General features: G+C 38.4%; 1 protein-coding gene and 2 long non-coding RNA genes across 4 annotated transcripts in view; 1 reads left to right on the top strand and 2 right to left on the bottom strand.

Annotated features, from left to right (window-relative positions):
* The window catches only part of TAX1BP1 (Tax1 binding protein 1), a 104,858-nt gene that overhangs the window by 22,415 nt on the left and 58,331 nt on the right, over positions 1 to 24,112 (top strand). For both annotated transcript variants that reach the window (XM_038389785.2, XM_043509128.1), the window contains exons 3-5: positions 2,899 to 3,001; positions 15,850 to 16,037; positions 17,565 to 17,723. In XM_038389785.2, the coding sequence (XP_038245713.1) occupies positions 2,899 to 3,001; positions 15,850 to 16,037; positions 17,565 to 17,723 (450 nt within the window). The remainder of the gene's footprint in view (positions 1 to 2,898; positions 3,002 to 15,849; positions 16,038 to 17,564; positions 17,724 to 24,112) is intronic.
* LOC122458964 lies at positions 3,331 to 6,661 on the bottom strand. Its single transcript, XR_006279347.1, has 3 exons — positions 6,551 to 6,661; positions 4,948 to 5,709; positions 3,331 to 4,740 (listed from the first exon to the last, which is right to left on the bottom strand). It is a non-coding gene; the product is annotated as an uncharacterized LOC122458964 (long non-coding RNA).
* Positions 15,953 to 21,718, bottom strand: LOC122458963. Its single transcript, XR_006279346.1, has 2 exons — positions 21,531 to 21,718; positions 15,953 to 17,126 (listed from the first exon to the last, which is right to left on the bottom strand). It is a non-coding gene; the product is annotated as an uncharacterized LOC122458963 (long non-coding RNA).

Genomic DNA, 24,112 nt, shown 5'->3' with positions numbered 1-24,112 from the left:
TGCTTCCATATTCAGAAAATAGTTAAGATTTCAAGATAGGAAAATACTAGGAGACTCTACCCTTCCGTTGTTCTCCCCATTCATTCCTCTTAAAAAAAATTATGCTGATTATTGCCTTTTTGCAAGATGCTATATGCTAATAACAGCAAGAACTGCCATTTAAAGTGATTGAGAGAGATTCAAAATGACTTCTATAAAATGACCTAGAGAGCACAGTGAGGAAGTTTACTTCAGTACTTTCCAGCCTTTGTTTTAGAGTTGGAAATGTTAGAAAAATTAGAAATTGCTTCATTTCCTATGAAACTGAAATGATCATGACTGCACACTGAGGAATCAGTTTCTGAATTTCAAAGCTGACATTTTCTCCAGTTAAAAGACCAAGATTTAAAAAAACCCTCCAGTTGGTCTTCAAAAGTGAAGGCCTTCATTTAGTATCTCCTTGTGGAAGGGCAACTAGTTATTTAATGTAGTAGTCTGTATATGTGAGTGAAAAGTATCTTCTGCAAAATAGATTAGTTAGGGAAACTGAACAGTGTGTTTTCATAAAATGTATCTTTTTCTAAATTTTAAAATCACAGTAAAATTTGGGGACACTTCGCCTTTAGTAATTTTGTCCTTGGTCTGTATTTTAATACAGAACTGTAAAGAATACTTCCAGTAGATAATGCTTGGTTGTGTAGTAGGTTTTCTTCAGTGTGTATTTCAAAAAATAAGTATAGAACATGTTTTGGAATCACCATTTCTCACTGAAATTTAATTCAAATTTCAAAAACGAAAGCTTTGACTCAAAGCCTTAAAGACTAAGCATCTAAATGAGACTTAACTGTTTTGAAGAAATGTACGTGAAAACTTCTGGCAGAGGAGGATACAATGAAATGTATTGGCTCTTCCTACAAGTGAATTGTGAGGTTCTCAAGTGTCTGTTCCCAGAACTTCAAGAAGAATTGGTTTGAAAACCCACAAAAGCAAAATGGTCAATACTTAGTTATTATTGATTCTCACAGAATAATGTAAAAATATCATGTCTGTGCAAAGTTATTGGAAATTTCATGTTTAATTTATTCCAAAAGCATTTTATAGTGATGTTACTTAGAGTATTTTCCCCAGGGCAGTATATTTCAAACATACCTTTGTAAGGTACCAGATGGAGATGTCATGGAAGCTTTTTTCTTTTAGCTAAGATTAGGGTCAAGAGTGAGTTGGTTCCATTTTGGTGGTTGAGAATTTGTTGCTGAACTATCAAAGATCTGTTTTATCAAAGTTGCTTGCTAATCACTATAACTTCTGCCAGAAGGATTTTACGCTTAAGAGCATTTCTTCATAGTTCTTCCTTCTGCTCCTCCTAGTGTTGGAGTGAACACAGGAAGTGCCATAGTAGATCAGTCTGGTTCGGTATTCTGTCTCTAGTGGTGGATAGTACAAGATGCTTTAGCAGAGAGTAAAAAATACCCTCTGGTGGATAACTATGGAATAACCTGTCCAGAAATGTCTTGCTTACTGTCATTTTTAATTGTCTTGTTAGCTGAAGGGCTTAGATTTATATTACTTCTGTATATTTTCTTTAAAATCCTGTAGCTATTCTCATTTTCCATAAAAAGGAGCTGGCATAATTTAAAACTGGTTCTCCTTTACAAATTGAGATTATTTTGACTCTAGTCATAAAGGAAGATTTGGCATAAACTTCACATAGAAATCTTGACTGCTTAACTTCACTTGTTTACTTCACTTTTCTTTCTGAAGGGCTGCCTTCTTGCTTTACAAAAATGGTGAAAACTTGTCTTGGAGAGGCTATGAAAGTAGAGGTGGTCACTCATATTCACTAGTAAGGCCCATTTCACCAGAGTTTTGGCTAGGTAATAAGACTTGTTTAATATCGTATCACAGGAAACTCTGTAGAATCTGTTTTTTTTTCTTTACTATTTTTCGTTATGCTATTAATTTGTGCCCATTGCTTTGTGATAGTGACTTTGATGATTAGGGGATTTTCTTCCCACAAAACAGAATTCCTGTATTTCAGATCCATGTAATTCTAGTTCAGTAACTCATACTTTAAATCCTCTTTTAATCACTAGATAACTTCTGTAAAGAAAAAAAGTATCCCACATGATACAAACCAATAGGAAATAAGTGAAAATCATTAGATCATATTAGTTAGAGAGAGGATCAAATTGATCCAATAGATCTTTTCTTTCTGCAAGGGCTTGTTACGGGATCCCTCCCAGTAGAGGGCAGATGAGATATTAAATTGCCTAACATACAGGTGTAAAATTAGGGATAACATTGAAATCAGTGGGACAGACTTTGAGCCCAGTTGTTTTTCATGTAATTGGAATGCACCTAATGAAGAGTCAATGTTCCAGTACAGTGTTAGTCTTAAAGTCAACACCTGTGTATTTTGCAGTGATTGGCAAAGGATTTGAAATCCATTGTTTTGGGACTGCATCAATCTTGTATCCCAATCTATTCCTGCTTTTTCAATGGAGAAGATAGAACTCCTAACCCTCCAAAAGCTTATTTCTACTTGCATTGTGATAAAGATGTAGTCAATATTGGCATAGGTTGTCTCATTATCTAAGTAGTTAAAATGTCTCTTTATTATTGTATTTACTGATGTCTCTAGCAAATTGCAATTTAATGTATAGTAAAAACTGTCTGGTGTTTAATTTATGATATAAAACTCTTTTATTGCATTAGGTAACAGCTAAATAAAATCCATACTAAAATTGACATACTTGTTAAATATTCCTAATTTGTAATCATTAGTCAATATCTTTTTTCTGTAGGGTGAAACTCAAGTATGCGGGTTACAGTGTGTTGTAAAGATCAGACCATGCTATCTTAACTGTGTGTAACATGTTACTCTACTTAGGTTTTTCTCTTTTGGTTGTTTTCTTTTAGGTTGGTTGGAGTACTGCTCGAGACTATTATACATTTCTGTGGTCACCTATGCCAGAAAATTATGTGGAAGGATCAACTGTTAACTGTGTGCTGTCTTTTCAAGGTGAGCAAGTACATACTTGGTAAATCAGCATCTTTATGGATTTGGTATTATATTGCTAATTTTTGCAGTTTAAAAAGAGCAGTTATATTAATTTAACTGGTTTCAGAGTAGCAGCCGTGTTAGTCTGTATTCGCAAAAAGAAAAGGAGTACTTGTGGCACCTTGGAGACTAACAAATTTATTACAGCATAAGCTTTCGTGAGCTACAGCTCACTTCATCGGATGCATCCGATGAAGTGAGCTGTAGCTCACGAAAGCTTATGCTCTAATAAATTTTAGTCTCTAAGGTGCCACAAGTACTCCTTTTCTTTTTATTAATTTAACTGTACATTTATTGAATTGTTAAATGTGCTGAGGGTGTATAGTGTCTCCAAGTTTAACAGAGAGAACTTGGACTTGAGAATGGAATTTTCCATGTCTATTTCTTTTTCATGTGTTCTCACATTTTACTAATTTTTATGAGACGTTTGAGACGGTCTGCAAACGGGAAGACTATCTGTTTCTATATTTCAAGCTTCAGGGAAATTATAATGGTGAATTTGTGATTTCACTTATTTTTACATAGCAACAGACTGTTGGTAAATGATCACCGGAGAACCATGTTGCCTGGAAGGTGTAGTCAAACACATTTTTTTCAATAAATAGAAAAAAGAATACAGAAAATGACTTGTTCAATCATTTGGGTTTCTTAATACTGTTAAACATCATAGCAGGTTGGTGGTGGTCCTCCCCCACCGTTCTCTAGGTCCGTGGGAGACCACTCTGCTTCACTTACAGACGTTCTTTTGAAAAGTTGTTCTGATGTTGAAGCCTCTCGTTAAATTGAGAGTAATGTTCAGGTTAAGACGCAATAAGGCAATGGAAATGAAATTCTTTTTTCCAAATTTTCAGTTTTTTTTTTCTTTAAGATTTTCTGTCCTGTTCCAAGTTCCCTCAAATGTAACTTTCCTACCGGTCTTTTTATCACATACATTTTTGTATGCTATCTTTATCTTGAAGAAATGTTTAAAAATGCCCATGTTACCTTTGAAATATTGCCTGTGTTGCCTTTGGTTTCTAAAATTGAATGTTCGTATTCCTCATATTTCTCACTTTGTGAAAAATCAATTTGGGTAGTAAAACCTTGTCAGAATATTTTATTCTCTAGTTGTGAGAGAAGATGCACTCTTCTCTTTTTAGCATGTAAGATTCATCAGGCATCAGTGAACAGAAATATAGAGAACTCGGAGATGGGTATGTGATTACTGCTTGAAATAGGGAGTGTTATATCGGTGCTTTTGAATTAAGTATAGAATTAAGACTTTGAACAACAATATAAGAATGACAAATTGAGTCATCCGGTGTTGCTGAAAGCTGCTTTTGGAGGCAAATATTATGTATGGTTCTAACTACAAGACCAAATGTTGAATAATGTACCACTACACAGAAAAATTGCTTACAGAGTGGTGGTGTGTTGCCATCAACTCTGTGACTTCAGTGTATAGAGTGAAGTGTTAGTGTTTGTTCTTCAAGGATTTGGAGAAGATTCTTGGAGCTGGAGAGATGGCAAAAATCATATGAGCTGTGTGGATTGATTTCAGAAGTAGGAATGCTACTTAAGTTTTTACTTTTCCAGCAGAAAATTCAGGATCATTTATGTAACCTGCCCATGCACTAGGTGTATCTGGTCTGCAGGGAAATGACAGTGACTCTTCCATGAAAGATTCTCACAGTACCATAAATGTATCCAATCTCAGATTGCTCCCTTTTAGAAAAAAAAGAGTACTTGTGGCACCTTAGACTAACAAATTTATTTGAGCATAAGCTTTCGTGAGCTACAGCTCACTTCATCGGTGAGCTGTAGCTCACGAAAGCTTATGCTCAAATAAATTTGTTAGTCTCTAAGGTGCCACAAGTCCTCCTTTTTCTTTTTGCAAATACAGACTAACACGGCTGCTACTCTGAAACCTCCCTTTTAGAGAAGCTCTTGGGCAACTTCTGATTTAGCTCGTTTATATGGCGAAAAGTATCTCCATTCAGCTTAAGTTTGAGTACTTGTGTGTGATGCTTTATAGTCTCATGCCCTCTATCTCAAGCCACTAAATAACAACAGTTCAGGATTTAGACAGGTTCTGAGAGACGCAACCAAAGTTGCATCCACTTTTAGAGGATTTGACTGGTAGCTGAGGATCTAGATGTGGTGTTGTGGGTGTTTTTTTTGGTCTACCACCAACTACTAGCAGCATTTATGTGTAATGCCAAAACTGAAGGTTCTGCAAATAGTCCAAACAGTTGGGAAGTTTTGTTTTAAAATCTGAGATAGTGTGGAGTGCTTAAGGAAAAATGCATCACATTCTAGAGCTACTGACGTCTCGTTTTTGAGACTGAATTATTAGATTTTTATTCTTTGAGTTATCAGTCACCCAAAACCATTCTAAAACTTTGGATATATAGCAAGATAGATCTCTGCCCCAAAGAACTTTCATGTAGACAAAATACAGATAGGAGAATGCAACAGAAAACAGGTTTTTGTCTGGCTTTGGTTGATTAGTTAGCTTGTTAGTTCCATGATATCTATTGTAATTTAGCATTTTTAATCTGTTATATTACCAAGAGGTAATTTTGAAATGGTTGGAGAAACATAGCTCTCTTGAAGTTTTTGAAAAATCTTGTTTTAGAATATTTTGAAATACCTTTGAGTTCTGGCATCTCTTTATATCAGTGAAAGTTCTGAAATATTTTTTAGATTTCAATAATCAAATATATGTTTTTTAAATTTGTTTACATAATCATGTAGACTTGTTATATATGGTCATATGGTTTGTTTTCTGTGAGGTTTAGAGGAACAGAAAGGAAAGGAAGAGAATGGTAAGAACTCCATTTTGATACCAAAATGGAAGCCATGATTTTCTTTAGAAAATACCCAAAAAATCCACCTTCCATGCTTTTTTAGGTGTTCTGAGTAGTGTAAACTCAGTTTTTTTTTGTCGTCGTCTTTGTGGCCTCCTCACTCATTGTTTTGAGGCCTATTTTCCCAGTCATTGCACTGCTTGATGTGCTGGTGGTCAAATTGTGTTCTCTAAGCTAATAGCAGAATGCACAATACTGGTGCAGCACAGCTGGAAGTGGTGGAGTGGCAATGTGTCATGACCTATTACTTTGTGCCCTGCATGGTGATAAAGATTACAAGATACCACACACCATTCTAAAAGGTTGTTGATATTGTAAGAACCGAATGCATAACAATATATCTGGGTTTTTTTCGGCTTGTTAAAGAATGTACACACAAATTGGGCTAATAAGTTATTGAAAGGCAGTTAGGTTCAGATCCTCAAAGGTATTTAGATTCCTAATTTCCACTGAAATCAATGGAAGTTAGGAGCCTAAATATCTTCGAGGAACTGGATCTTGGTTCTCTTTGCTGCTGTTTTAATCTGTGCACATCTGTTTTGTAATTCTTAATTGAGGACTGCAGTCTGTAGAAACTATGTAATTGTGAAATCACCACTTTTATTTTTACTGTTTAAAAACAAACAAACCCCAATTTCCAACTTTGAAGGAAAGAGCTAACCTGAAATGGCAGCTGCACTAATTGGGACTAGCAATCTCTTGATTTAATGTAGTCATCTTTACAGCACTCCTTTTTAGCCACAGTCAACTTCAGTCAGCTGCATATTGCTTCTTACAAACAGGACAGTAATGTAATGTTGAGTACCCAATACTGATGGTTGATGATCTGTGACCAGAATCCTTCATATGGCTATTCATTTTTTTTTCTTTCTTAAGTGATTGATCTACACTCCAATGTAGTTGTAAATGACTACAGCATCGGCTCCCTCTCTTTCCCCTAAACAAACTTGCTAGTATTGTCCTGAAATGGTCACATTTAATGGCGAGAGAAGAGTTTTTGGTCCAAAGTCCATTTCAGTCTGTCAAAAAATCATATGCAGAGTTGTAGCCGTGTTGGTCCCAGGATATTATAGAGTCACGGTGGATGAGGTAATATCTTTTACATGCCCAACTTCTGTTGATGAGAGACACAAGATTCAGGTCCTGAAGAAGAGCTCTGTGTAAGCTCGAAAGCTTGTCTCTCTCACCAAAAGAACTTGGTCCAATAAAGATATTACCTCACCCATCTTGTCCATTGAAAAGTTGTCATTTTGTCCTAATATTTTACAGAGTTGCCAGGGTAGATTTTTGTAAAATGAAAGCCTGTCAACTACGAACTAAATAGTGATCACCAATTGCTTTTACAGAGTCTCAAACAGCCATTGGATGGAAATGACTGTGGAGTTGGATAGGATTCAAACTGCCAGTGACTTAAAAGTAAAAGGATCCATATCCATTACCAGTCCATAGCGTGATCCAATCCCTTGATGAGCAGTGAAATTTCAAATAAAATTTCATCTGCTATATTCCCTTGTTCAAAGTCCATCATTCTTATAAAGCCTGCCAGATTTTAACCTCTCTAGCATTCAAACTATTTCCCAGTTGCATATTGGAAAATATTTTAAATCTGAGCTCATTAAAATTTATAGGAGTTTAATTAGCCAAGATTATTAGATGGGAAAGAATCTTGTACAGCATGCTTTAGGATATTTTAGATTTAGCAATTAGGTGTTTTGGAAGAACTGCACTGTTGAGATTCTGTTCTCTCCATTGCCTGGTCAATGCTGGGGAAATTTTCCAAAATATTCTAACTGGTTTTAAAATTGGTTTGGGTCAACCAGTTTTAAAACGTGCTGGGGTCACAGTGTATGCCCTGATGGCCAGAACCATTTTTACTGCAGCTCCAACTGATTTTAACATTGGGTCACTGAATTAGGTTTTAAAACTATTTAGAAATTTGGAATAATGTACCCAACATAGACCAGGCCCCAAGGCATAGGACTCTTCTGCATTTGATAATAAGGTGATTTTCCTTCAGCCACAGCAAATCTCAGAATTGTTTATGTAAAAAAGAAAAACATTGTTAGTGAGAAACGGTCCCTCTAAATTTTCTTTGTTCTGAGTGGGCTACAAAGTCCACTGAGCATTACAGTTTTATCCTTTGTTCTTTTTTAAAAAAAAGCGTTCTATTGTATTGCATTGAAAAGAGTAAAGTGACATTTCAGTAATACATATACATATTGGATATACAGGCATACATATCCGTGGTTTGAGTACCTATTAACTTTCAAGACTTTTAGAGTTGAAAACCATCCAAAGTTATAAACCCAGAAAGGTAGGAGCCCCGAGCTTTTCTTCCGGGAGCCCCCCTGCTATTTCCTCCCAGAAGCCCCAGCTCCTCCCCATTCTGTTCATTACTCCTCCATACTGGCTCAAGAGCTTTCTTATGGGGGAGAGATTTTAGGATCTTCCTCTCTCTGCCCCACAGCCAACTGTACTCCTCTCCTTCCCCCCCAAGATCCAAGGCAGGGAGTTAACATTGAAACCTGGAGCACCACTGCCTCAGCAGCGATGGCAGCACAGCTCCCCATCCCTCCCTCTGCGCTGCAGAGCCAGGTTGCTGGGGGCTCATTTCAACACCACCAGCCCTTAGATATTGCTGTCAGCAGCAGGGGCCAACCTCTCTGCAGCCAGATCCATGTGCCCCAGGACGGGACCATGAACAGCCTTCCTGCCCCTCCACCCTACCTAAATGGTGCCCCTGAGCTCTGCCTCCCACATCCCGTCCTGGCTTGAGGATTTCTACGGTACCAAGAGAAGCTGCTATGAGCTCTGGCAGGCAGAGCGGGACCTCGGTGATGACCGCACTGCCTTCAGAACCCCGACTCCTGCACCTCACTCTTTACCGCTCCTCTCTGCTGGCTCAAGGCTTGTGGACAGTGTCTGGGGCAGAGAAGAGTTTTCATGGGTTCTGACAGGATGAGAGCCTAGGTGCTAGCCATGTGAGATGTGCAGTAGATACCACATTACTGTATAGCCATGTGTGCGCACAGCTTAAAAGAACAGGTTTAGTAAGAGCCCTGCAAATCTGCGGATATTCGCTTTATATCTGCAGATGCTGATATCCGTCAACCATTTTTGTGGATCGTGAATGGATACGGATACAAATTTTGAATCCACGCAGGGCTCTAACGATTAATGAGTATTGAGATCAGCAGGTGACTTGAAGCATGAGATTTTAGGAAGATAAGACACAAACTGCAAAGGACCTGTTGTCCCTAGGGCTACCAAGTCCTGTCCCCATCATCACAGGCAACCCTTTCATTCAGTCCCACTCATAAATTTGTTCATTAAGTTGTTTGTCCTGACAACTGCTATTGGGAGACTGTTCCAGAATCTCATTCCTCTGATAGTTAGAAACGATCTTCTAGTTTCCAGCCTGAATTTATTCATGGCTAAGGCTAAGATTTTTGTCATGGATATTTTAGTAAAAGTCACAGACAGGTCATGGGCAATAAAGAAGAATTCACGGAAGCCTGTGACCTGTCCCAGACTTTTAGTAAAAATATCCATGAAAAATAGGAAGGGACTGGGCAGCTGTGGGGTGGCTAGGAGCTCTGAGGCCTCCTGTGGCAGGCCAGGGGCTGCAGGGGTCCCCATGGCAGCAGCAGGGAGTGCTGGGGTCCCCCTGACCTGCTGCGGTGGCTGGGGAGCTGCCAGAGTCCCCCTGCCCTGTGGCGGCGGCTGGGGAGCTGCGGGGTGCCCCTGTTGCCCATGGTGGCTGAGAGCTTGGGGGCCTGCTACCTCAGGCAGTGGGGGTACCTCACAGCTCTCTTTGGGAGGCAACAGGACCCTGCAGCTCCCAGCTGCCAGGGCTGAAGTCATGGAGGTCTTTGGAAGTCACGGATTCTGCAACCTCCGTGACAAAACCACAGCCTTATTCATGGCCAGTTTATATTCATTTGTTTTGGTGCCCAGCATTGTCCTTTAGCTTAAACAACAGGGAGGGAGAAGAACTATTTATGCCTCTGATTTATAGAGAGAAATGAAATCCCCTTTCAGTTTTCATTTTGCTAGGCTAAACAAGCCAAGCTCTCCTCTCATAAGAGAGGTTTCAGAGTAGCAGCCATGTTAGTCTCCATCCGCAAAAAGAAAAGTAGATTCATAGATACTAAGGTCAGAAGGGACCATTCTGATCATCTAGTCCAACCTCCTGCACAGCGCAGGCCACAGAATCTCACCCACCCACTCCTATGAAAAACCTCACCTATGTCTGAGCTATTGAAGTCCTTAAATCATGGTTTAAAGACTTCAAGGAGCAGAGAAGCCTCCCTCAAGTCAACCATGCCCCATGCTACAGAGGAAGGCGAAGAGCCTCTCCAATCTGCCCTGGAGGAAAATTCCTTCCCGACCCCAAATATGGTGATCAGCTAAACCCTGAGCATATGGGCAAGATTCACCAGCCAGATACTACAGAAAATTCTTTCCTGGGTAACTCTGATCCCATCCATCTAATATCCCATCTCAGGGGATTAGTCCTATTTACCCTGAATATTTAAAGATCAATTATACCAAAATCCCATTGTCCCATCATACCATCTCCTCCATAAACTTATCAAGTAGAATCTTAAAACCAGATAGATCTTTTGCCCCCTCTGCTTCCCTTGGAAGGCTATTCCAAAACTTCACTCCTCTGATGGTTAAAAACCTTTGTCTGTCTGATTTCAAGTCTAAACTTCCTGGTGGCCAGTTTATACCCATTTGTTCTTGTGTCCACATTAGTGCTGAGCTGAAATAATTCCTCTCCCTCTCCTGTATTTATCCCTCTGATATATTTATAGAGAGCCATTTATATTATATCTCCCCATAACCTTCTTTTAGTTAGGCTAAACAAGTCTCCTTTCATAAGACAAGTTTTCCATTCCTCGGATCATCCTAGTAGCCCTTCTCTGTACCTGCTCCAGTTTGAATTCATCCTTTTTAAACATGGGAGACCAAAACTGCACACAGTATTCTAGGTGAGGTCTCCCCAGTGCCTTGTATAATGGTATTAAAACCTCCTTATCCCTACTTGAAATGCCTCTCCTGATGCATCCCAAAACTGCATTAGCTTTTTTTCACAGCCATATCACATTGGCAGCTCCATAGTCATCCTATGATCAACCAATATTCCAAGGTCCTTCTCCTCTTCCGTTACTTCTAATTGATGCGTCCCCAACTTATAACTAAAATTCTTGTTATTAATCCCTAAATGCATAACCTTACACTTCTCACTATTAAATTTCATCCTATTACTATTACTCCAATTTACAAGGTCATCCCGATCCTTCTCTGAATTGGCAATACCTCCCAGCTTTGTATCATCTGCAAAATGAGTATATGTGGCTCCTTTGTTTGTGGCAAATTTGTTAGTCTCTAAGGTGCCACACGTACTCCTTTTCTCATAAGAGAGGATCTTCATTCCTCTGATCATGCTAGGAGCTGTTCTCTGCACCTGTCATTCAGAAGTAGTTATGTTATATAACGTCTTGCTTCTAGAACTGCTGGGCTCTGATTTAATTGGTGAATGAAAACCAAGTATATAGGAGACTTAAAAAGGAAGTGGTGAGAGCTTCAAGGTTATTTTTATGCCTGTTAAGAAGAATAGGTTGAGACATTGAGGAGCATGAATAGTGGGTGGCATCACTGGATGCTGAAGAGAGAAGAATGAGTTATGTACAATGTTGTAGGTAGCTTGGTTTCCTAGACTCTAGAAGTTTTGGGAAGCTGGGCAGGCCATCTGGTAACGGGATTCTGTATAAAACTGGATACCCTGTCTTACTATTTCAGTCTTCAGTGTTGAATTCACTAGATGGTGGCTGCTTGTTTTAACTAGTAAATGCAAAAGCTCCTGATCAGGTCTGCAAATGAGTGATTATTTTCTGCCAAACTCCAGGGTATGGATTTACCTAACTCAACATGCTTCAAGTTGTAGGAAGAAGTATGAAACAAATGATTACATTGAAGTAATCAAAACAGAATTCTTCTGAAGTGAACTATGAACATTATTACAGGTTATTTACAAAAGAGAGAGTATTAACTCTCTTGGAAAGTCCAGACAAATCTGTTCATTTGATGCTTCAGTATCAAATAATGATACCTTTAGGCTTTGAATAAAGTTAAATCTTTTAAGTCCCTGATCCAAGTCTTTTGGCAGCTCCTAGATATATTCATTCAAGCAGGAGCAGTCCTTTTCCTTTGTCCTTAAAAACAGCAAAAATCAATAGTGAATATATCATAAAACACTTTTTAAAGACAGACTTGAATATGGTAAAATTGCAGACTTCTTTTGTCCTACATTGCCTTCAGTGTATCACAAAATGAGCAATTTAAATCAATGACCAAGGCACTTAAACCTGAATATGTGTGTTTAGACAGATTTAAAGTAAAATTTGTATGATTGTATCTCTCTCCCTCACCCTTTGTATGTTGATTGACTTCTTAGGTTATAAACTCTTTGCGACAGAGGCCATATCTACTAATATGTGTGTTCAGTGCCTAGCAGATAGGCCTTAGCCCTGATCAGAACTCCTATCAGCCCTTCGATAATATAAATATATTTTATAATATTGTTACAAAATTTAATAACAAGAAAAATAGTCCGGTTTTGGGGCAGCTGCAGAAATTGGCTTGTTAAAGTAGTTTAATATTTGCAGTTCTGTGATAAAGTGTAAGCATCACATTATATGGTTTCATTCTGTCTTGACAGTCTTCAGTGTTGCATGTATTGATCACATGTGGCCGTCAAAAATTGAGACTTCACAGAAACTTGGATCTAAATTTCTAGTCTCCTTTCTCTGGTTACCTTTGTAGTTTAGGAAGGAAGTGTTAGTTGTGATATCCCTCATTGATGGAGTTTTGTTTAAGCCAGCTCTCAATCAGCAGTATTTCTCATCTCTGTAAATGTAATTTTTTTTTTTTATAACAAGGTATTTTCCTTGTGTTGCCTTTACTTGCTTCGCATTGGGAAAGGTCTATATATAATGGGCATATATGGAATGTGTGTAGTCAAATTTAAAATTCAGTAATATAAAAGGACAATTTAGTAATGCATTAGAAGATGTAAATTAGTGTAAAATTCACTGCTGGTGTATTGAGAAGCATTAGATCTTAAACCAATAGCAGTAGTGAGGACAAACAATCTAACTAGTTTTATGATGAAGTTTTTGATGCATTTATGAGCAGGATTATGAAACTGGTTTACTTGCGATAGCAGGGGATTGGATTTGATGAGTTGGGAGGCGCCGATGTCCTCTGTTCATCCTTGTGCTTCACAAGATTCTGGGTGTGAAATAGCATAGTGGTGCAAGAGCACCACTGTATTTAAGGTGACATCTGTTTAAAAGTCTGACCTTTCTAAGTCCTTATGCTTAGTTGAGTTTCTCTGAAATTTGATGCGCCTCAGAACAGTGTAGGGTAGGGTTAATCACCCAAATTTGGAGTAATTTGAGCCAGGAATTCCAGAGACATAAGTCCAGAAACAAAGCTATTTTAAAAAAAGTTTCTAGGTGGGTTCCTCCTCCTCCTCTCTTCTCTTCTCTCCTCTCTTCCAGCACCCCCCCCCCCCCCAAATTGCTAGAGATCTCAGTAGAGAACTACTGAGGTGCAGCCGGTCAAAATAGTCTCAATCTGTCAAATTTAAAGCAAGGTAGTGCATGGCACTGGGGGCCCAAATTGAGAACAGTATTTAAGAAGATATACATTTTTTGCACCGTGCATGTGCCAATACAGAAAAATGACTAGTGGGTTTCTATTCTCGCCATTTTATATACTTTAAAGCTTGACTCTTTTTTAAGTGCTCTAAAATGGGAATGGTTAATCGGATTGCTTTGAGGTTTGGTGTGCCTCAGGGGCACGGGATAGCCTTAGTAATCCAAATTTGGGGTCATTAGACTGAGGGTTCCTGAGTTTCAAGCCCACCTTCCCCACTGGCTTCCTTCTGCTGCCTTGTTAAACAGAGAGATACTATTGAGTGGATCAATCACAGACCTCCTTTTCTTTTTGCGAATACAGACTAACACGACTGCTACTCTGAGACCTCCTTGAGACTCATGGGCTGTGAATTTACCCTTCAGTTAACATAACTAAGGATAAAGTTAATCACAAGTCCCCATCTAAGACAAAAGGAGTTTTGGAGTGATTGGTTTGGAGTTGCTACAGTTTGTGACTCATGGGCAGCAGTTTTCTTAGCAGTGGGGTGAGGGAATAAGTATTTGAATGCTTCCTGGAAGGTAGCTTCTGGGGAGAGGTATTTAGGGGGTAGAGGAGTAGGAGAATAGGAAGAGAAAAGTTTGCAGTAGCAGTGAGGAGAAGGGGTAAATGGTGATGAATGGTAGGGGAGGTGAGAGAGGCTGGGGGCTCAGTTGAGGGAGTTATGACACCTCTCAGTTCTGTCAGTGCACCCCAACCCCCTGCACTTATCAGCTCAGCCCAGTGCACCCCTAGCTCTTCTAGCACACCCCAGTACCCTGGACCTTCTAGCTCTGCAAGTCTACCCCAACCTCCCTGTACCCCAAAGAGTCTTTGCGGGGAAAATACTGGCAAAAATCTCTGTTAATGCAGAGTTAAGATTGCTTGGTGATATGTTATCCCCTTGCAGGATACTGAGATGCGAAAACTCAAATGCCTGAAAACCAGTAAATGCACATTTAGGGTTGTTCATACAACCATAACTCTGTCTTCTTTCAATAATACCCAAATACACACTGTTAATACAGACATACATTTACTCTGCCACAGATGCTGAAATGTATAAGCTTGTCACCTCCTTTTATGACCATTCACTCTCACCCACCGGATTCCATGCAACACTATTAAAGGACTGGAAGGAGAAGGTTGCCCACATCCCTTCACACTCTTCAAGTAATGCCTCAATGCTGTGTATAGCAGCACATAGTCACGCTTTCCCTTGGCACACTACAATTTGGGAGGTTCCAGATCCTGGTTTATACTTACACACTTAGCTAACTCCTCAGAATCAATACCTCATGTGTACAATTTAAGAACCTCTTCACTGCCTTTTACAGCTCCCTTACATTTACTCACAGGACACCATCTCAACCTACATGTTCACTTAACCATCATTAAACCATTATAATTCTCTCATATTCCACTTCATTTCTGACAATATTCTTTGTAATAAAACCCCTATTCCCTGCTACAACCTACACAATTCTGCATTGCAGTATTGCCTACTGGATCCTGAAGATACACATGCAGCTTTTCTCTTTGCTCACACAGATGAGAGGGTGCAAAACATAAATTTTCTCATATTCTAGTCATAACTCAGTCATACAATTCAAAATACCTCTCACATAACCTCACATCACAAACTCACATTTACCAAGCAGACCCAACTACTGCCTCCACCATTTAGTATAGGTACACCTAACACACTGACTGCACCTGGAATATATGCAGATAATTCACATTGGCTACTGCCAGCTCCAGGGGACCAGAAGGGAAGGTGGCATGGGCACCTTTCCCCGTTCTCCTCCCCCAACCCCTTTTGTCCTGTAATAGTGTTAGATGGAGTCCTGTGGGTGAGAGTGAATGAGTTGTAAAAGAAGGTGAAGAGATTATACATTTCAGCAATTGTGGAATTGGCAACTTAGATACATGTGTTAATGGGGTATATTGCTGAAAGAGGCAAAGATAAGGTTGCAAGGGCAATCTTAACTGCATTTCCTAGTTTTCAGACATTTTGTTTTGCCCAATTCAGTGGTCTGAAGAAGGATGACATACGACCAAGAAAACTTAACTCTGCATTCATGTAATTTTTAGACATTGAATTATACCATAATTCACACTTAGTTTTGCTTTATTGCTTAAGTTAAACCAACATATAGGAATCATAATTGTGTACTGTGTGCAGCAGTTCTTAGGATCAATTTGTTGCCATGTAAAATGTTCTGTTTTAAATGTTAATTTTTCTTTCTTTAGGATACTATCTACCAAATGATGATGGAGAATTTTACCAGTTCTGTTATGTAACCCATAAGGGTGAGATCCGTGGAGCAAGTACCCCTTTTCAGTTTCGAACCTCTTCTCCTGTTGAAGAATTGCTGACAATGGAGGATGAAGGAAATTCTGATATGTTGGTGGTGACCACAAAAGCTGGACTTCTTGAGGTTTGATTCAATAAACTCAGAAACGTTATCCATATTCTTATTTATATATATTTATTTCTGGTTTTATCTGTAGGACTTGGTGAATTAACTTTATATAAAAATATAAAGCTAAGCAGATTCCAAAGGTTTTTGATGCCTAAAACTTGAATGCGGGTCTTGTTGCGGAAGATATTTGTAAAATACATGAATTCAAGTTTAAACTTAAGTGCTCAGCATGGCAGTGAGCATAGCATACAGAGTTAAGTAGCTATTTTTATAGGTGTCATTTTGTGCTTCACTTCCTTGTCTTTCAACTGCGTAAATAATCCAAGGCATTCCTGTGAGTTTTTTTTGTTTGTTTGTTTGTTTTTAAATCTGTTCCCTCTGAAAAAGCCCCAAAACAGAAAAAGAAAAATGTGTGTGCAGAGCCCTGAAAATTAAGCTGCATAGGCAGATGCCTAGCAAGTCAAAAATCTTTTATTTTCTCCAAGCAATGATCCGTTACCTTCTGCCACATACAATTGCATCCATTTAGTGATGGTATCACAAATGCCTACAAAGATGTGCCCAGTGACAATCTCACATTTTATTTGTGGTCACTACTTCGTAACAGGAAAAGGCAATTTCTTGAACTAATGATTGGCAAAATCACTCTACATCTTCTCCCCATGCTTCAGATTTGATTGTTTCTAACTTGCCTTCAGATGTCGTGTTTGTGCCCCTATCTAGATTATTGTTAGTCATCTGTGCTAGTTGGTTTGGGGATTTCAAGTACTGGGGATAAAAGGGACTTTACACAATGCAGGGTATCTAGCTGGGGTAGCTTACCTTCCCTGTCTAGTTTGCTGTCTGGTGAAGAATGGCTGTTCAGATCAGTCTGCATTCCATGTCACCAGCATCATAGAAAAAAAGAAATTCCCACTCGAATTCCTTTCTGTTATGCTTCATATGTCTTTCCTTCACTTTGGCTATGTCTACATTTAGGATTTTGTGACGTTCGACCCAGGATTGCTGTACCACGTGTAGACACCTGCTCATGGCAGGTCTAGATGATAGCATGCTAAAAACACTGCTTCTAGGTCTTGCATAGCCCTTCCACTGTTGCAAGCACTGGTGGAGCAACAATAGTACTTTTATTGAAGAGTGAGGAAAATTCACAGAAACGTGAGCATAAGTAAAGCCCACAACAAAATTTGGTTGTCTAGAACTAATCAAAGTTTCTGAAATTTCACAGACTAGGAAAGAGAGAGAGCATGTTAAGCTGATGTAGCCAGAGGGTGCATACTTTTTACCTTCTGCTGGTTGTCATCTAGTCCAGTGCTACTCAAAGTGGTGGTCCGTAGACCGCTGCCAGTCTGCGAGCCATTGGCTGCCTGTCTGCATGCACGTTGGGGGGAAGAAAAAATTTCCAGTTCCCCACATCAGATAGCTTGAGAACCACTGACTAGTCTAAGTGCTTGACTGATGTGATGGGAAGTAACACACACTAGTTTCTAATGGTTTGATGGGGGGGAAACACCTGAAAAGAATATTTATTCTGTTTTCTAGTTTAAAATTGAAAAAACAATGAGAGAAAAAGAGGAGCTGTTAAAGGTAGCTACTGCCCTGGAAAAAGAAACTGTACAACTTAGAGATCAACTTGAAAGACTGGAAAAAGAACTTAACCATGAAAAACAGAGATGTGATCAACTCCAAACAGAGCAAAAGGTTAGTTATATGCATCTGATGAAGTGAGCTGTAGCTCACGAAAGCTTATGCTCTAATAAATTTGTTAGTCTCTAAGGTGCCACAAGTCCTCCTTTTCTTTTTGCATAACATGTGTAATCCACCTTTTTCAAGAACTAACTAAACTGGATGGAAACCAGCTATCAAAAAACCCTCAGCAATTAGATGTTTACACTAAATTAGGTCAGTTTCTATTACCCTTCTATCACTATTCTTTTTGTGTTGTAAAATGGTTAAAATACTTCATGATTTTGATAACAGGTTTGATGAAGTAATCGATGACAAATGTTACAAGATGTTTGGCATTTAATTGTAGAGTTCATAGTGGGAAAACTAGTTGAGGTAGTTCAGTTTGCTTGTGTTAATTTAAAATAGAGGAAGCGTTTTCAAATTCATTCCAAGGAATGGGCTCATAGAACACAGCATTAAAAGGATACTAAATTTCAAAAAAGCAAATTCTAGGGAATTAAGGAACTTAAGTTTTAGCTAGCAGTTCCACTGACAAAGCGTACTTGTGTGGAATGAAAACTAATTGGGTTCGCTTCTCTGAAGGATGTTTCAAAGATCTGAGGGTAAAAAATAAAGTACTGGCATTAGAAATGGTAAAAGCTAAGAAATCTAAAAATGAATTTACAGTGTCAGGTAGGGTTTGTAGGGGAAATAAGAGTAGCAAAAACCAGAAAGAACTAATGGTTGTAATTAGGAATAAGAATCACTTCTCCATGTATACGAGGGAGGAAACAAATTACTCTAGGCAGAGTATTTATAGATTCCTAATCAATTATTAAAATGCTTTTTTTAAAAATATTTTTAAGAAGGAAATAATAAAAGTTGGGGGACAGACATGAGGTGATGGCACGGACAACTTTGAAGTAATGAAGCCTGTATAATATAGCTGTGGCTAAAAAGGGGTTAATAGAATACTTGAAAATGTCTGTATGTACAGATCAACAGCTCTGAATGATATAGCCAGGGATCTGAAGAGATTCTGCTGAATACCTTAACAAAACTTCTGTAATTTACTTTTGAGGCGTCATGGTGAAATGGACAGGTGCTAGTATTGCGGGATGAAGAGGTTCTAGTATCAACTTTAAATCATGGAAGAAGCGGCAATCTGGCTATTACTGGCCAGTAAATATTTCTTTAGTCTTTAATAAAAGAATGTAATAAATATTAAGAGAAAAATCTGTAGAAGGTAACTTTTTGGGAAATGGATGAGGACAAGGGAAGGGGAAAGAGTAATTACAAAATAAAGCCCCATGGTCCAGACACTTACAGATGTAAGCAGTGGGACTAATTATAAGGATCAGGCCTTAGTGGATGAGGCCACATGTGTAACAGATATCTGTCTATGACGGGGTGGCCAAACTTACTGACCCTCCGAGCCGCATATGCTAATCTTCAGACATTCGAGAGCTGGGGCACACCTGAACTATCATGTATGTTGGGGCACTATAAATGATAGACACTATAAATGTGTGTCTAACATCTGTGTGTGAAGTAAGTCTGCAGTTGAGTTAGTATTGTAAAGTCCGACCTACAGTAGCCTAACAACAAAGTTTAAAAGCCACTTGTGTAATGGGGCTCTAGAATGCTTTAGCTGGCCAGAGTGGATAGGTTCAACAGTATAGAAATGTGTACAGACCAGTGCTCGAGCTTAGAGTGAGACTGCTCGAACATTTTGTTCCATCGTGCTTGCCTGGCAGTGTGAGAACAGAAAATTTCTTATTTGTATGACACTATGGATGAAATCTTGGCCTTATTAAAGTAAATGGCAACATTTCCTATGGGAGTTCTCCTGATTTTCCCAACGGTTCCCCAATTTGTGTGTGTATTTTTGGATGGAGATTCAATTTAGAGAGGTTTTTTTTCCCAACTAAAGAGAAGCCTATGCTAAGTATTAGAGAAAGAGATTAAACTCCCTTTTCCCAAAGTGAAGCTGACACAGTTAAGTTTCAAAAAGCAGTACTATAGAAGCTTTCTTTTCTGAGCTTTGTTCCTATTTCTGTTCTCTCCACCACTCCAATCTTGTTTCCCCTCTGTTAGTACTCTTTTGTTCCATTCTCCATATTTCACCCCATTACTTTCTTAGTCTACTTTACAATCTTATCTAAGCAGAATAGAAACCCAATGTCATTAGCGTTCAAATCACATTTCTGTTAACTCAGGTTTGAAATTGGGCAAAATGAATTCATTGTTTGTTGTAAGAGAGCTTAACACCTTGCATGCTGCCTTTCACCTAGCATTTTCAAACCCAAAGGTGCTTTTTTTTCTAACCATAATTTACTCAACTCTAAAATTCAGTGACTTACAAGTGGAATATATGATTTACCTTTTAATAGAAACGCTACATAACTTGAAGAATTGGTTTAAAGATTCCTCAGAAACAATTGTATGGTATTCAGTTAAATTGCAGTAACTGGCTTTTATTTTCTCTGTGATTTACAATTAGATAGCTTAAACTAGCAGTTTCGCATGATTCGATAATTTTTGAGCAAGGCAATAACCTAAGCAATCCAGTAACTGGGCTCTTATAAAACCAAATAGGAGAATTTTGACATCTTAAATGCTGAATAATATAATATTACAACTGCATTTTATAATACATGATGCTGTTCATCTGCATGTTGTATTCATTATTATTTTACCCTTAAGTAGAAAGGCTAAAGAAATAATTTACAGGTTAATGTTTTCAGAGGTCACTTGTCACATACAGAAAGGCTTTAGTAGAGTTAGTGATTTAAAGGGGTTCTTATTTCTTTTTTCCATAATACTTTATATTTTGAAATTCTGTTCAGATACAGAAGAAAAAATATTTAAAAGCTAAAGGTGAAGCTGTGCTTTTAAAAAAATTATACCTCCTGATATACCTTTAAGGCATATTTTATTAAGTAAAATATCAAAAATTAGAACAAATACAGCCCATGTAATAATGATAGTTGTAATCTCTGTGGGATAACCAACACTTAATGGAGGGAGGATGGGATGTGAGTTTCTGTTATAAATATTGTTCAGCAGAGGCTTATAATTTTATGGTTTAAACTTGAATTAAGTTGAAACTTGGCGCACACATTCTTTTTTTTTTTTTTTAAACTCCATTCAGCTACCTTTTAGGTAGGACACGAATAATAATTTGACTCATTTCAGATGCTCTTTTGCACTTGAGTCTTTATATTGTGTTTTGAAAAATGGGTATTCCATACATCCAAGTGTGTGTGTGTGTGTGTGAGAGAGAGAGAGAGAGAGATGCCCCAAGGTACAGTCTGGACTGTTGAACATCAGTGTCTCCTGAATTCTCCAGCCTTGGGAGCCTCTTATACTTTTCACGGTCAGAACATCCACTCCTGGCCTGCTCTCACATGGCACATCATGATCACACATGTAAAATCACTCCCAGCTGCACAGTGTTGACTGCTACTAGCTAGCCACTCATGAATTAAACGGCAGAGCTACACCAGCAAGCTCTCTAGTCCCAGACTTTCCCCATGAAGTATGCGTCTTTTACTGCCCAGCACACTACTGAATAATGCAAGCTCATAGGAAGTCCGTCATTTCATCAAAGGAAAATGATCTGCACCAACCTTGTTATCCCAGATGGAGTTTCCCACATACTTTAATCCAAACACACTGGTTAATATAAAACAATAAGATAAGTGCATTAACTACAGATAGATTTTAAGTGATTACAAGTACTGATGCATAAAAGTCAGGATTGGTTATAAAAGATAAAATGCAAGCTAATGGCTAACTTAACAAACTAACAGAATTCAAAGCAAAGGTTTTCCTCACCATATGCTGCAGTAAATTTCACAGGCTGAGTCTCCTATCAGACTTGCACCTCTCCCCCTTAGTTCTGTGTCCTTCAGGTATTCATTGATGTCATGAGCAGAGAAATGAGATGAGGAGGAATGAAGTCAAGTGTTTTCCTTCCTCTTGATAATTCAGTTTTTAGTGCTGGAAACATCCTTGCTGAGTCATGGTGACACACAGTTTGTTGTGGACATGAGGTTTGAACCTTCCATGTGATGAAATGTAAATGTTTTGTTTACACCTTCCTGTTGCTGGAGAATGGCGGCTTAAGCAGGTGATAGCTCTTTAACACCTGGCTGAGATGCCCTTGTGTCTTTGAAGAACTGCTTTGGACCTGCCTTTCTTAAACTAGTAGCATGTTACAGCAAAGATTCCTAGTAGAATTACGACTGTCCATTAATTGCATTTAATGCAAGCAATTAACTCAAAACTAACTCGATTAAAAAAATTAATTGCGATTAATTGCAGTTTTAAACACACTGTTAAACAATAGAATATCAATTTAAAATTCTTATAAATATTTTTGGATATTTTTCTACATTTTCAAATATGTCCTCTGGAATGGTGGTCAAAGCATGAAGGGGCATACAAACATGTAGCCTATCTGGCATGTAAATACTTTGTAATGCCAGCTAAAATGGTGCCATGCAAACGCCTGTTCTCACTTTCAGGTGACATTGTAAATAAGAAGTGGGCAGAATTATCTCCTGTAAATGTAAACAGACTTGTCTGTCTTAACTGTTGGCTGAACAAAAAGTAGGACTGAGTGGAATTGTAGGCTCTAAAGTTTTACATTGTTTTATTTTTGAGTACAGCTAGGTTTAAAAAAAAATTCTACATTTGTAAGTTGCACTTTCATGGTAAAGAGATTGCACTACAGTACTTGTATGAGGAAAATTGAAAAATACTATTTCTTTTTATTACAAATATTTGCACTATAAAAAGATAATCAAAAATAATATAAAGTGAGCACTGTCCACTTTGTATTGTGTTGTAATGGAAAGCAATATATTGTAAATGTAGAAGACTGCCAAATATTTAAATAAATGGTATTCTATTATTGGTTAACTGTACAATTAAAACTGCGATTAATTGCAATAATTTTTTTAAATTTCATAATTAATTGTGATTTTTTTAATCATTTGACAGCCTTGAGTAGAATCCTATAATTTCACATACAGTGTTGATGCACGCATTGTACTAGGACAATAATGTTCAGCAGATCATGATGTTTCAAATGATACCTCCTAAGGCATACTTTGTACAAAATTTATCATAGTCTTGTAAAAGCGGTGAACATACTAGTGTAGACTGTCAGTGTGCATGTGTTTTGTTTTTATATGCTCACTGATGTATATGCTTCTGTTAATGTGTGCTTGAAACTATCATTTTGATTTATTATTTGTATTGCAGTAGTGCTTAGGACCCCCCAATAATGGACCAGTATCTCATTGTGCTAAGTGTTGTACAAATACAGAACAAAAAGATGGCCCCTCCCTGCACCTAAAAGCTTAGTCTATTTATTTTGTCATTTCCATAGCACGTTTAACAGTAATACTTGAACACCTATCTGAACTGCAGTTGCTTGCATAACTGGAGAATATACCCAGTATAAGAATTTTATTGATTTATTAGTATTTTAACTTTGAAAATTGAATTGAGTGATCATTGATATTTCTTCTTTGAGTGCTGGTCCCTATGATGCAATATGCATGCGCTCCATGCACCTGAGACTGGAGAATTCTTGCTGGCGGTGTCTGTTGGTCAGAGTCTGTGTGCCTTGTGTTTCACCCCAACAGTATAAGGGGTGGTGTGGACAACCACTTTTCCAGTTTCTTCTTAATGCTGTATGGCCTGAGTTGAAATCCTCCAGTGTCCAGAGCTTATCCTTTCTCTTCTTCCTGTAAATATTCAAAGTTATATAGTCTTCTCAGTTTTTGTTGTTAGTGTTTTGATAGTTTCCCAATTAGTGGGAGACTCCCCACCATGGGGAACTCTCCTGGGCTCAGGACTTAGATTATGCCCAAGATATGGAATTCAAAAACCATGACTCCTGTCACTGCTCCTTTGTGGTCTGTGACAAACACCAGTGCTGTCTCTACTGCCTCGGAAAAGCTCATAACTCCAATAAGTGCAGTATCTACTCCTCTTTTCCCAGCCAAATGCAGGAGGCACATGAACTCCAGCTTCAAAAGCACCTTATGGAGTGCACAGTGAGGCCCCAGGGAAGACCCTCTGTACATCAGCCACAGTTATCAGGGAGCACACCTCTTTCTACTACTGTGTCTGACTCCAGAGGGAAAGACTCTTTTTATCTGGGCACCCTCAGGAGAATGAGGAGCACTCTCACAAACATAAAAGCAGATCTCTTCCTAGATCTTCTGAGAGGATAGATCCTTCCCGGTGAGCCTTCAGAACCTTCCTCCAGATGAGCTTTCAGACCCAAACCACAAAGACTTAAGCCTCCCTACGAATCATGTGCATGATCAGAATCTGCATGGGGCAAGGCTTATTCACTAACAGCCTCAGCATAAACTTCAGCACAGACTATAGTAACAACT

Source organism: Dermochelys coriacea, chromosome 2, assembly GCF_009764565.3.
Source record: "Dermochelys coriacea isolate rDerCor1 chromosome 2, rDerCor1.pri.v4, whole genome shotgun sequence".
Classification (NCBI taxonomy): domain Eukaryota; kingdom Metazoa; phylum Chordata; order Testudines; family Dermochelyidae; genus Dermochelys; species Dermochelys coriacea.
Note: the sequence above shows the minus strand (reverse complement) of the source record. Positions and strands in the feature narration are given on the sequence as shown.